Source organism: Odocoileus virginianus, chromosome 2 (assembly GCF_023699985.2).
Source record: "Odocoileus virginianus isolate 20LAN1187 ecotype Illinois chromosome 2, Ovbor_1.2, whole genome shotgun sequence".
Taxonomy (NCBI): Eukaryota; Metazoa; Chordata; class Mammalia; order Artiodactyla; family Cervidae; genus Odocoileus; species Odocoileus virginianus.
Genome location: NC_069675.1, coordinates 68,782,487 through 68,795,529, shown reverse-complemented (window position 1 = coordinate 68,795,529; position 13,043 = coordinate 68,782,487). Strand labels below are relative to the sequence as shown.

Here is a 13,043-nt window from a genome sequence, read left to right as displayed (position 1 = left end):
GACTTCCTGGGAGACTTGGAGACAATGGGGACCCCAGGACCCTGGCATAAAGCGGTTCTCACGGAGCCCTCCCACAGCATTTGGTTCCCTCTCGCCGGCCTGGGAGACCCCACTTTCCCACGGGTTCACACCCTGCTGTGGCTCCCCGCGCCCCCACAACAGAGGCCAACGGCTCTTCAGCACTTTTATTAAAAACCCGTAACGCGGAGAGTGCTCAGGGTAGCCCCAGGCCGCTCTAGCCCCGCAGGACTTGGTCAGTTCCTGTCGCTCACGTCTCAACCCTGAGGTGGAGCATTGGGGGTCGAGATTCTCGGGGCCCCAGACCCGCCGATCACTTGCCCACCGAGTCGAATATGATGCGGTTCTGCTCGGCGCGCTCCCTCTGGCTCTGCGTCCGCGCGAGTTCCAGCAGGGTCCGCAGCAGGTGGAAGGTGAGGTCAATGGACAGGGGAGGGTCGTCCCGTCGCGGCCGCTCGCCTGCGGATTCCCACCGGCCCTGCTCCAGCCGGCGGCGCGGGAAGCGCTCCGCCAGCAGCAAGAGGAGCGCGCGGGCCCCACCTCCGTGGTTCCGTGTCCCGGGGCTCCAGCGCAGACTTGGATCTCGGACCCCGGGGGCCGCCGCCTCCTCCTCCGGGCTCCACTGGCTGCTCCCCGGGCGCAGCTGTGCCAGGAGCAGCAGCGCGGCCAGCAATGTCGCGCGTCCCGCCGGCCTCATGATCCCGCCGGCCCTGGACACACAGGCGCAGCGCAGTGTGTGAGGTGCGCCTCGGGCAGCCTCAGGGGACGCCGCTCCCCTTCCCGAGCACATCCAGCGCCCCTGCCCGGCCCCTGCGACTGCCGTCCGGTGCCCACAGCCTTCCCGCCAGCCCCAGCGGTTCCCAGCCCTGTGCCACCCTTTTCTCCCGCCCTGCCTCCCTCTTGGGGTGTCGCGTTGGGTGAGCTGAGCGCTGTCCTGGTGCTGAGGGAGTCTGGGCAGACGCGCAGAGCCACTCACAGTTCGCAGGAGAGCAGAGCCTCTGCACCCTGCAGGCCGGAGCTCCAGTCTCTGTCCCTTGGGGAGGGCTGAGGGCGCCTCGGGGAACACGGGGTCTGTCCCGGGACCTACGCCAGCCTTATATAGCGCCAGGACAGCTCCGGCTGACGTCAGCGAGGAGCATGCACTGATTGTAGAGCACTGACAGCCGCAACTCTGAGTCCGACCCTACGGCTGCGAGACCCCAAGAGCGCGCCAGAGGACACCAGACTTTGTGTTTCTGGAAATGACACCGGACTCAAGAAAGAGAAGCCTTCTGGGGCGTAAAGATTGCTCTGGGAGCCACGAGAGTTCTTCACTCGCTTAGAACGCCAGGAGGGACTAGGGGGCCGGCCAGTCCCTAGACCAGACTAGTCCAGATCACCCTTCTCTGGCACAGGAAAGGGAGGCAGGACTGTGGTGCTGTCCATGGTGCTGACCTTGTCCTCAGCCTCTGAAAGGGGCCAGAGACCTTGGGGAAAATGCTGTGCTGCTCAGATCCAGTTCCTTGCCCCAGCTATCTGTTCTATAAATGGAGGCAATCAGGATGGCACTGCTGGCCTTCAGCTACCACCGTGGTACCCTACCCAAGAGGCAGTTTGAGTTGCCAGGATTCGTGATATTCTTCCAGCCCCAGGATCTAAATCCTAGGGCTGTCTGACTGACATGCCAAAAAAAGAGGGCCTCTCAACTTGGGGTGCTTTCAGATAACAAAGGCTGGTCCATCTGCTTCTTGGTTTGCCTCAAAGCTGAAGTTTAGCCAAGTTAAATTTTCTCCTGGGAATCACAGCAGGAATATTATTTTATCGCTGACCTCCAGGTTAAGATCACTGAGTAGGAAGTAAGAAAACTTGGCTTCTTAGTCTGTTTGAGCTGCTGTAACAAAAATACCATAAGCTGGGTGGCTTATAAACAACAAGCATTTATTTCTCGAAGTTCTTGAGGCTGGGAAGTCCAAGATCACGGTGCCAGTAGGTTTACTGTCTGCTGAGGACCTGCTTCTTGCTGTCTCCTCAGGTGGCCTCTTTTGTAAGCATACAGATCCCAACAGGTCCCTACCCTCATGACTGAATCACTTCCCAAAAGTCTCACCTCTAATACCATCACCTTGGGCATTAGGTTTTTACCATATCAACTTGGGGAGATACAAACATTCAAACAATGATAGCACATGTTCATGTTTCTACTCTGCCACTAACTCACAGTGTGGACAGGTCACTTCACTTCTATGGGCCTCAGTGTCCTCATCTGTAAAAGATTAGGGTTTGGGGGTCTCCAGACTTCTTTCCAAACCCTGGAAAATGAGACTCCCCAGTCATTTTCTGCTGGGTCTTACTCATTGCCTCTGCAGGTTCCAGATTACCTATTTAGAAATATATTTACAGAGGCACCATATAAAGAGTTTGAGGGGATCTCCCCCAAATTGGAGCTACACTGGGGCTGGGAAGGGTTAGGAAAACAGCTGTCTATGAAGAGTGGGGAAAAGTGGTATCTGCCAGGATATGGGTATAATCTAAAGTTGACAAAATGATATGTTTCAACAAATATTTATGGAGTGCCTACTGTGTGGTGCGTTTTCGCCATTTCAATAGGAGTCAGGTTACATTTTAGAGTGAAACGGGCCATTTCAGGGTGCTAACCCCATTAAGTTCTGACCAGCCACCAAACCCTGTGAAGACCAATGTGCTCGCTTTGAGGAGGTGGTCCGAGGAGGAGGTGGCCCTTCCAGGGTCAAGGTGCATCACTACAAGGTGGAAGTGATGAAGTGAAGCTGACTTAGAGCCGATGTGCCTTCCAGGACAGGTAGGAGTTCCAGATAACAGCAACACACTGGACCACAGCCAACCTAAGGAACAGGGACAGCACCATGAAGAAGAGGAAGTATAAGGAGGAAGCCAGGGGGAGAGAAGGGAAAGTATAGCAGACAAAGAGCGAATATCTCCAAGAATGTCCAGATCTAGGTCTCCTCCTTCAGCCCCCATGGATGGATGTGTAGCTCAGATGAGAGGACAACCAGCTCAGGTGCTGGTGCTGACCCAGAGCTCTGTCTCCTGGACAAGAGCCTCAAAGTTAACTGCCCCCCAGCAGCCATTTTGCCATGCATGGCTCTTTATCCATACTCCATCCAAGTTCCTTCTAAATACACATCTGTCTTGTACAGCTGAGATCTCATCTTCCAAAAATGCCTGCCATTTAAAGCAGTACCTCCTTCTATTTTAAATATACTTCACTCTAATTTCAAAGAGCATTTCCAGGACTCTAAAGTTTGATTTGGTTCACAAGTCTGTATTCCTTTTAGTTATAGTGTTCATGTCCATTCTGACCTTGTCTCCTCTGAAGAGTTTCATGATTTCCTCTGTTCCCAAAGCCCCCTCACCTCCAATAATTTTAACCACTCATCTTGTTTCCACTGTATTTATTTTTATTGAGTTTTCAGCCACTACCCTGCTTATTTAGGGTAAAATATTTTTCAGTGGAACTAACCTGACCATGTTCCTACTTGACTCTGACCTACAATTCTGACTAACCTAGGCTGTAGTACTGTCCCTACAGTTAGGCCATCAAAGGTAAAGAGCCCAGGTGGGATGGAGACGAGGGCTGTGGAGAAAGATCCTCCCTAGGAAGATGAGAGGTCAGCAGGCAGACGCTCTGGGACGTTCTATAACATAAGAGATTCTGAACAAAGTGCTCAGGAGTCTGAGCTCTGACCAGGGCAGGGTGTTCTGGGTGGGGGCGGCGGGGGGAACGTGTTCTAAGGTAGTTCAAGGTTAAAAATGAGGATCACTTTGTCTCCAACTGTTCATAATATGCATCTTCCTTGAAGGGTGGGGTGGGGATCTGGCATACCTGTAATGAAGAGGAACCAGGTAGAAGTTGGCCAACTGCACGGCAGGCCAGAGCTATGAGAGAGAGAAGGGAAAGGTTGGGGGGCTGCTTCCATCACGCGACGCCAGACTCACGGCCTTGCCTGGTCTGACTCCAGCTTCTCCAGACAGAAACACGTGGCACTGGGTGAGTGCTTCCCTGATTACAGTGCCCATGTGGGTGTGAGGAGTAATCTCGATGGAGGAATTTCTGTGTCAGGAGGACCCCCAATCCCTGGGCATTTCTGGACTCAAGAAAGCAGAAGAGGCAGCTGAGGCACCAGCTCTTACATAGTAGTTGGTGATGAGAGCATCAGGAAAATCCTGAGGAGACAAGAGAAGGAACAAGTGAACACTGGCACTTCCGGGCACCTCGGACCTCCCGGTGCCGACTGCCAACTGGCATGAGTATCGCACACAGACTTTGGCTCAGAGAAGACACCCCTGCACCACAGACCCCGGCTCCTCTCCTCCAGAGCTAGGCTCTGCCTACATCTCCACCCCTCCCTGCCTCATTCCTCCGGGTCTGCCGGTTCACCAGCCAGAAAGCATCCCCACACAGGGCCAGCTCACCCGCTGGAGTTTGGCCCAGTTGTCCTGGGCTGACAGTCCATTGAGGGTCCCAACCAGTGGGAGGAAACAGCCCAGAAAACATGGGGCAAAGCCCCCCTAGGGAAGAGAAATTAAAGTGCTGTGAGGACCTAAACCCCCGCCCTCCTGCAACACAGCTCACCCTTCCCAAATCCCTTTTCCTTCTGCTCACCTGATCCAGCAGCATCTTCTTTAGTGCATCCACCTTGGTGGTGCCAGGAATGAGCCGGTCCAAAACTCTGTACCAGCCTCCTACCACAGGGCCCTGAAAGGAACCCCCAGAGAGGTGAGCGGGGATGTGGAGGGGACACCAGGATTTTACATCACAAAGCTGCAATCTCAAATATTAGAAACCAACCCCCAAGGGGAGCAAACACTCAAGGATGGCTTAGATGTGAGAGGGTCCAATGGAAACCAAAGGACAACAAGGAACTGAGACCACTGTCCAACACACCAGCAGCCCTGCTGTCGGCAAAACTTACCACAAAGCCACAGCCCAAGGAGGCCATGGTCAGGGTCCGGCCAGCCTGGTGTGCCCGCAGACCTCGCCTCTCCACCAGCTGCTGTGAGATCATGTCACCCAGGCCCATCAGAGACCCTGTGCGGGGTACACAGGTGTCATCAGGACACCTCCCAGGGACAAGATGCCATCCCGAGGAGGGAGGTAAGTCTACTGAATGAATAAGGCTTGGCACTCTGAGGCCCAGGGCTTCAATCTGGGGCAAATGGCCAGTCCCTTCCCACTGCTTCTAGAATGGTGACACCTCCCCAAGGATGGTGACACTTCACATGTGTCCTATTAGAAATTAGGCTGAGCAGCCTGGAGCATGTCAGGGCCAAGAACCCTGCAGTGAGCAGTGAAGAGAAGTTAGCCTCAGAAACCACAGGTAGAGGAAGGAGAATCCGAGGTGCTGGGGGCTGAGAAGCACTGACTGTCGGAACTGGAAAGGCCTTCCAGATATTTTTGTGCAAACCCCTTATTCCAGAGGCTTGGAAATGAAGGCCCAGGAGTTCACAGAGTCATTAAGTGACAGAGCCAAGAAGAACCAGGTGGCTTGATTTCCTAGATGGTATTCCTTCCAGAATGCTGTACTATGAACAGATCATGTGCAGAATGATAAGGAACCCTGTGGTTTTTTTCTCCTCCGCTGAAGGCAGGACCCTGGCCAATGTCCTTCATCTTGGTTTTGGGAGTTCTTTTTGTGGAGAACAGCAAGAATAACTCTTTCTAAAGCTGAAGTACTCAAATGATCCCAGGCAGGGGATGATCGGCTGAGCTGCTAAGAGACCCTGCAAGGAAGGGTCTGGTCACCTCCCAGCACAGGCAGGTCGACCCAGACTTCCCATTCACAGTCTCAAACTGAGCCGCCAACAGGCATGAAGGGCATCTCTCCTCAGGTCTTTGCACCTGCTTCCCCCCCACCCCCACCCTTGCACAGACACCCAGCTCCAAGTAGCACTAGTTGGCCACTCACACTCAGAAACCAAGACAGAAATCATCACTGTTTACAGAGCGCCCCCCCACCCCGCCCCGTTGGTAATGGTGGGTGATGGTTTCTAGCAAACACACACTTCTAGGGCCACTTGCGAGCAACCGTATGACCTCCAGCTTGCCTGTCCATCTCACTGAGTAATGAGAGCCCCCTCCAGCCCCGCAGCCACCACCTTCCCTGTGCCCTCAATTAGCCCTGGGCAAACACATCCTCATCCTTCAACCCCACTTCTTGGCCCGGAGCTGGTGCTGACGTCTGTGCTGGCTGCATACTCACTGCTCCCCGCCCCCCCCACCCCCACAACACACCCCCGGAACAGCCCTGCCCATGCAGCCTCATCAGAGGCAGTTGAGTAAGGCTGCGAACTGGGGCACCCACAGTGACCGAGGCTGCTGGCCTCAGCTGCTGGGACCCCTAGCACACCCATCAAGGGAGCCCTGCCTCTCCTCTCCCTGAAACTCCTGAAGTGGTAGAGGCTCTTCCCAAAACATGGCTAGCAGGGACAGAATCCTAAACGTGTTTGTTCTCTTATCCCCCACATCGAGCCTGGCAGAGACTCAGAAAATAACCAAGGAGAAATGTCAAATGGACCACCCCAGACAACAGGACTGCCCTGGGAAGGACATGGAGAATGCTAAGTCTGGCCTGAAGGGTGCACACCGGCTCAAGGTGTGAGAAGCAGTGGGGCTGAAGATTTCTCCCCCTCCATGCAGTTAGCACTTAGCTCCCTGTCCCCTCTAACAACCTGGGGTCACCAGCTGAACACTCAGGGAAAGGAGGGAGCTGCTGTGGCCATGTGACCCTGAAAAGGCCCAGGGAGGGTGGAACAGGAATAGAGTTGCTGCTTAAATGAAAGGACCAACAATTTGACATTCTACTTTGGCAAGATGTTTACAGTATACAAAGGACTCTCACACATTTAATCTTCACAAAAGGTCTGGAAGATAGAGGTTACCTCTTCACTGAATGTCTTTGAGAATGAGGTGACTTGGTAAGGAAGGGAGCTGGGCCCTGAACACAGGCCTTCTCTCAAGGGGAAATGGGAGGCCAGGAATTCCCAGCAGAGGCAGAGACCTGGGCTCAGGTGCCAGTAGGCACAGAGAGGCTCCTGTGGCTTCAACTCACAGGAGCTTCCTGCCCAAACAAGGGCCCAAAGGCCCGCATATCAGACATTTCCTGGATTAACACACTTCCTGTCTTCTACTCCCAGAAAGTGAACCCCTCTGCTTCCTGTCATCCTGTGGGGAGGGCAAGCAGCAATACCCTTGGGAAGGAGAGTCGCAAAGAGATGTGTGTTTTCACTCTTCGTGGCTTACCACAATCACACAACATGCTAAAGGCATAGCAGGAGTGAAAACCAAAGTCCCTGACTTGTAGCCAGGTCCTGGAAGCCTGCAGCCTTGGAGAGAAGTGGATTTCAGGCCCCCAGACCATGACCATCAGGCCTGAGACGTTACCAAGTGAAAGGGCAGCAGCAGGAGCGAGGTGGTATAGAGCCTGTGGCCCTGTCTGTTCTGTCCATTTCAGACAGAACCAAGCCCAGTTCCTTCTCTGCATACGGATCATCAGGCCCCCTGGGCCAACAGCAGCTCTAGCGCAGTCTAAGGCTCTGGTCTAAGCCTGCATTTCTGGTCCAAGTGATTGTGTGAGCAGGAAGGGCTGGCATTCGGATTCCTCATCCCACCTTCCCCAACCCAAAATCCAGACCCAAACCAACCTAGGCTCGGGGCGTCCTCTTGGACCCATTTGGTTGGTCTGGACCCTCCAGTGCTCTGGCTTTCCTTTCCTTGGCCTTGTTTCTGGGGGATCGGAGCTGGGGGCCTGCAGAGACATAATGCCTGAGCCCCGATGGGGCAGGACAAGGGGCTGCTGGGCAGTGATGCCCCAATGCCAGGCTGGGCACAGAGCCCAGTGGGCAGACGCTGGCGCGGCTGTGACATCATGCCCCTGGGTAGGTGCCAGTTCTCATGCCGTCACTCACCACCGGATTCAGCAGGGTGAGGGGGTAGGGGTTGGAAGCGCCTGCCTCCGAGCACAGATCTATCTGGGACCACCCTCTACCAGCAAGTGGAAAAACCCCAACTTCCCATGCCCTCTTCCAAGGCACAGGTGGGGGTAAATTATCTACTTTCCCTGTTTTGTTCCTCTCCTGGCTTTTGTGTGTAGAATCTTAGATGCAGGAAACTAAAGTATGAATGGAAAATGAAGAAACTGAGGGGCAGGAAGTTGGAATGAGGAGCAGGAAGGTGTCCTAGACTATGAGAGGCCTGGGTTAGCAGGTATAGCTGCTGGCAGGGGGCCCGAGGGCCATCTCACTTCTCTCCAGAAGTCTCCACAATTAAATAGCTGCCTAGGGGTAGGGGCTTGGTCTGGCAGGGCCCCTAGGGAGCTGAAGTCCAGCAGTGAGAGGGCAGTGCCCTCCCCACCGTGGCCTGAGCCCTTCTCACTGCTAAAAAATAAGACACATGGAGAGTTCCACAGCTTCTCAGGAACCTAAGCCCAGACTAAGCAGGGTTAGTGCCCTGGGGGTGCCCCCTTCTAATGGCAGCTCTACCAGCGACCACAAAATTTCACGCATGTCCCTCCTCCCTATGCCTCGGTTTTCTTCTTAGTCTCAGGGGTGGGGCTGAATGTTCTCTTATGTCTGCAGAGCTTGCACATTCAGACTCCAGGGAAACCAGTGTCTGCAGAAGCTTCCACAGCAGCACTAGAGTGGCCCGAGATGGATGGAGCGGGGCCCTGGGCCCACTGGAGGCTGGAAGGGCCCTCAAAAAAGGAGGGGAGAAGGCTGATTCAGACTCTGCCCCAGCTGCCTTGTTCCTGACTCTGACTTGGCTCAAACTGGGTGTATCAGACACTTCTTTTGAACCAACTCAGATCTTTTTGATTCAATCATCTCTTTCAGTCACCACTGCAGTTCACCCGATAGGTCCTTGTCCTGAGACAAGGGGCTCACATCTGAGACAAGCTCCATTCCTCGGGCAGAGCTATTGATGGGGGGAATGGTGCCGGAGCAGTGTGGTAGAGCACAGAACACGGGCATCCATACTCCATGTGGCAAACCTCTGACCAATGTAGGACGGAGCCAGTGGATAAAGGTTTCTCCTTGTCTCCAGAAAAGACTATTCACCCACAGACCCTAAGAGGCATTTCAAAAGAGCCTCTCAGTCAGTTATAAGGGGGTGAGTAGCCATGGGCCCTAAGTAATGTCCATTTGATAAAGCATCCTTATATTGACTGTCCCTTTCCCCCTTCTCCCACCTTGGGATTATTTCCTACCAAACTACCTGCACTGATGCTTCAGACTCTACTTTCTGGAGAGCCAAGGTAGATGGCTATCCAAGTCCAATTTTACAGCAAGTGGAACAAACCCAACCCAAACACCACTACAAAAAGAAGAGCTTGCTCTGCTTGGCCTGCCAACACTCAAATAAAGGCCAAACTCCTGGAACCTTTTAAGTTTCTTGAGCATTTTTTTATTTCTAAAGCCTTTTCACACAGGCAATCCCTATACTGACTCTGTGAGGTCATATAACTAAATTCAAATTCTAAATGAGGAAACAAAGGCTCAGAGAGGTTTATCGTCTTGTCTTGACTGACAAAGCTACTAAGAGTTATGGTTCAGAGATTCAAATCTTGGTCTTTGAGCTCCAAATCTGAAATCTCTATTCTGTTTTCCAGTGTGATGAGCTATCCCAAGGGACCTTAGGAACTACTGTGCTGGGATCTAAAAACAGCTCAGTGAGCTAAATCCACCGCCCCTCTTTATTTGCAGTTTGATTTGAATACACTGAGCAGCAGGGAAGGAAGAGTCTGAAAGGTTTGGGAAAGTCTGAGGAAAGTGTTAACTAGAGGTTACTTCAGGTTGAGATGTTGGTACAGCCTCAGGAAGATTGGGAGTGAGGAGCCCCAGGGCTCCAGCGCCAACGACCAGTATCCCCAGCTCGACCACATAGCTGCATTTGGACCTCTTGGAGCTCTAGCTCCTATCTTGATCCGCTGCAGATCCCTTGGGGAGGGAAACACAAGGACAGTCCTTCCCCTCCCTATTCCTGATGGCCACGAGGGAGAGAGGGAGAACCTTCCTTCCGGCAGTTAGGGTCCCCGAGGGAATCTGAGGCTGGGCAAAGGGCCCAGCGTGTCAGTTCCCATCACAGCCACCCAGTCCAGCATGAGTCACCACACGCGCAGCCAGGTGAGTCATGCTGGCTGACGGACACTCCGAGGACAGGATGGAGGGTAGCTGGGCACAGGAGTCTGGAGAGGGGCCCAGGGAGGGGCAAGACTCCTTGGCCAGTCTCTGAATGAAGCTTCTAGTGCTGACGTGGGGCTATTCCAGTAGAAGGATTGCTGTTGTACTCTGGCTTTCAGTAGTCCCCTCATCCCCCACCCCTTTTAACAATCTTCCTCTCAGAAGCCCACAGTCCTCATCAGAATCTTGTTCTCTTTCTCTAAACATAGGCAAGACCTCACCATAACCTTGTGACCCCTGCACTGCCCCGACAGTCACAGGCCTTCCAATCCCTCCCACCATAAAACAAAGCTTCATGACATCTCCTCTCATGGTAGCTAATCTGCAAAATAAAGATGATAATACAGGTAAATCACTGGGTTACCTTTGTGAGGTCACTACTCAATCACTGGATTTAGAGTAATAATAAAACCTCAATTAGTATATTGTTTGAGGATACATCCATAGATAGTAAAACTATAAGACAAGCAAAAGAATGATATTAAACAAAATTCAGGAAAGTAATTATCTCTTGGGGTGTATGAATGAGGGACAGGCATTCAAGGGGTCTCAAAGCTGGGTGCAGATTCAGAAGTTTTCAGTTGTTTTATTTAAAGGGTACACATATATCTTCATCATTCTTTTGTGTGTTAAGATATATTTCCCAATAAGAACAATACTAACAAAAATACACTGGGGTAAGAGTCTGATTCTAGCACTTATTAGGTGTAGGATCTACCATGGACTCAAATAATCTTAACACACTGACTTTGTGGGGACCCATGTGTGTTGAAAGTGCTTTGCACATTGTGAATTGTTAAAGGAGCCTTTGTGACTGTTCGCTTTCTAAGTTAAGGGCTCCTGGGGCTAATGCCTTTGTCCTAAAGAGACGACCCTTCAGGTTTGTGAGGACTTTCAGATCCTATGTTATAGCGAGGTCACCTATGCATACTCCTTTCCTTATAAACAGACTTGGGGACCCTCCCTCCAAAACAGACTGGGGTGAGAGCTAATCTTTCAAGGAGGTTGAACAGAAGCAAGAAATGAGGTGAGGGAGTGTGTGCAGCAAGCTTCTCTCTGGTACCACCTAGGTCCCACAGGACACTCACCAGCTGTCAGGACCTGTACTTTCCATGGGTGAGCAGTCAGAGCCCGCTGGTAGGCCCGCCAAAGTGCCATTTCCTGCCAAGCCAAGAGGAGAGGGGGGTCACCCCCACTGCCCCTCATTACAGGGGGCAGAGAGACTTTTGTTAAAAAGAGACTTTTGTTTCTCCCTTGTGACCACTCCTCCCACCCGCTCTAAAGGGGCAGAGGCTTTCTGGACAGCTTCCTGTCACAGGGGTCGCCTTTGACAGTCGGGCAAGAGAAGAAGACTATAGGCGGCTATGGAATCCCCTGGGCTGCCACCCTCCACCCCACCCCCATCCCCGGAACAGAGCTATCTGGGATCTCCGTCCGGACCACACAGGACACGTCTGCTCGGACTTTCATCCAGAGCCTTGTGGGTCCCCCGATTCAGGCTCTTAGTTGGCACCAGGCAGCATCCTTCCAGAGCCCAACTCCACACCGGAAATAAGCTCCCTGACTCCCTGAACCTGCAACGGTCCCACGCACCCTAGGCGCTCGCGGGACGCGTCGCTATGAACCGGTGACCGAGAATCTCCAGCTACTCACCTGGGCGTGAGCGCGGCCTCTCCCACGTGACCTGAGCGGGAGGAGGGACTTCCGCCCCAAGTCCCGCCCTGTCCGCCCGGCTGACTACTAGGCTTTCCCTCCGTCCGGGGCCGGAACAGGAGCGGATCCAGCCTTTGAAACCGCGAAGGATTCCTTCTCGTTCTGCGCCGGGTCTCGTTGCTGAGCCCACTAGCCCACCAGGGTCCCTCTACCTCCTTCTGCTCCTTCTCTCCTCGGTGTCAGGGCCTCTTTACCTGAATAGACCCTCACCTTTCCCGTGTCCTGGAACTGGCCAAGGTCCAGACGTAGTTCTAGGTCTCAGGAATCAGGAGTTTGGAAACTTGTTAGCCATAATTATATGTGCGTCTGTTACTTTTTGAAAAATGTTAAGTTCTTCACTAGCCTCAACTGTGAACTCCTGAATGGGTGGAACTGGGTCTTGCTTCGGGTTTGTCGTCCTCCTAGCCAACTAGTTCAGTGTTTTGTCCACAATAGCCTTTAGAAATGCTGCGTAAAGATGACTCTTCCATGGAAAGCATTAGGATTATAGAACCTCAGGTTTAGGCGCTGGTTTCATAACTAAGCAGGCTTGCAGCCTTGGTCATCCCTAGACTTGAAGTTCCTCATCTGTGAAATGGTTTTCACACTGGACTCCTCAGTTCAGTTCACTCAGTCGTGTCCACCTGTTTGCGACTCCATGGACTGCAGCACGCCAGGCCTCCCTGTCCATCCACCAACTTCCGGAGCTTACTCAAACTCTTGGTCATTGAGTTGGTGCTGCCATCCAACCATCTCATCCTCTGTCAACCCCTTCTCCCACCTTCAGTCTTTCCCTGCATCAGGGCCTTTTCAAATGAGTCAGTTCTTCGCATCAGGTGGCCAAAGTATTGGAGTTTCAGCTTCAGCATCAGTTCTTCCAATGAATATTCAGGACTGGTTTCCTTTAGGATGGACTGCTTGGATCTCCTTGCAGTCCAAGGGCTCCTCAGTTTTACAGATTTATAGATGTTTGGGGAGAGGGGTATCACAGGTTCTTCTTTATCTCAACTTTTAAAAATATGTATATATTTCTAAGGGCTTCCCATATAGCTCAGTTGGTAAAGAATCCGCCTGCAATGCAGGAGACCCCAGTTTGATTCCTGAGTTGGGAAAATCTGGAGAAGGGATAGGCTACCCAC

General features: G+C 52.7%; 2 protein-coding genes across 3 annotated transcripts; both read right to left on the bottom strand.

Moving 5' to 3' along the window:
• Positions 1–177: 177 nt before the first annotated feature.
• UCN (urocortin) lies at positions 178–1,250 on the bottom strand. Its single transcript, XM_020886215.2, has 2 exons — positions 995–1,250; positions 178–728 (listed from the first exon to the last, which is right to left on the bottom strand). Exon 2 carries the CDS (start codon positions 713–715, stop codon positions 332–334), a length of 384 nt encoding a protein of 127 aa, XP_020741874.2. The 5' UTR covers positions 716–728; positions 995–1,250; the 3' UTR covers positions 178–331.
• A 664-nt stretch (positions 1,251–1,914) lies between these two features.
• Positions 1,915–11,941, bottom strand: MPV17 (mitochondrial inner membrane protein MPV17). 2 transcript variants are annotated; one of them, XM_020886261.2, is made up of 9 exons: positions 11,806–11,831; positions 11,301–11,373; positions 7,678–7,781; positions 4,950–5,065; positions 4,640–4,732; positions 4,450–4,545; positions 4,168–4,200; positions 3,860–3,912; positions 1,915–2,858 (listed from the first exon to the last, which is right to left on the bottom strand). In XM_020886261.2, the coding sequence occupies exons 2-9, from the start codon at positions 11,324–11,326 to the stop codon at positions 2,789–2,791; spliced, it is 591 nt and encodes a 196-aa protein (XP_020741920.2). In that variant the 5' UTR covers positions 11,327–11,373; positions 11,806–11,831; the 3' UTR covers positions 1,915–2,788. The 2 variants fall into 2 exon arrangements, with proteins under 2 accessions (XP_020741920.2, XP_020741922.1); XM_020886263.2 differs by lacking the exons at positions 7,678–7,781; positions 11,806–11,831 and adding an exon at positions 11,866–11,941.
• Between the last annotated feature and the right edge of the window lie 1,102 nt (positions 11,942–13,043).

Excerpts from the sequence above, each read along its gene's own strand:
- UCN (XM_020886215.2), bottom strand. The coding sequence starts at position 715 with ATGAGGCCGGCGGGACGCGCGACATTGCTGGCCGCGCTGCTGCTCCTG.
- MPV17 (XM_020886261.2), bottom strand. The coding sequence starts at position 11,326 with ATGGAAAGTACAGGTCCTGACAGCTG. Across the intron at positions 4,733-4,949 it reads CCTTGGGCTGTGGCTTTGTG|GGCCCTGTGGTAGGAGGCTG; the intron begins GTAAGTTTTGCC and ends GGTTCCTTTCAG. Across the intron at positions 4,201-4,449 it reads ACTGGGCCAAACTCCAGCGG|GATTTTCCTGATGCTCTCAT; the intron begins GTGAGCTGGCCC and ends TTGTCTCCTCAG.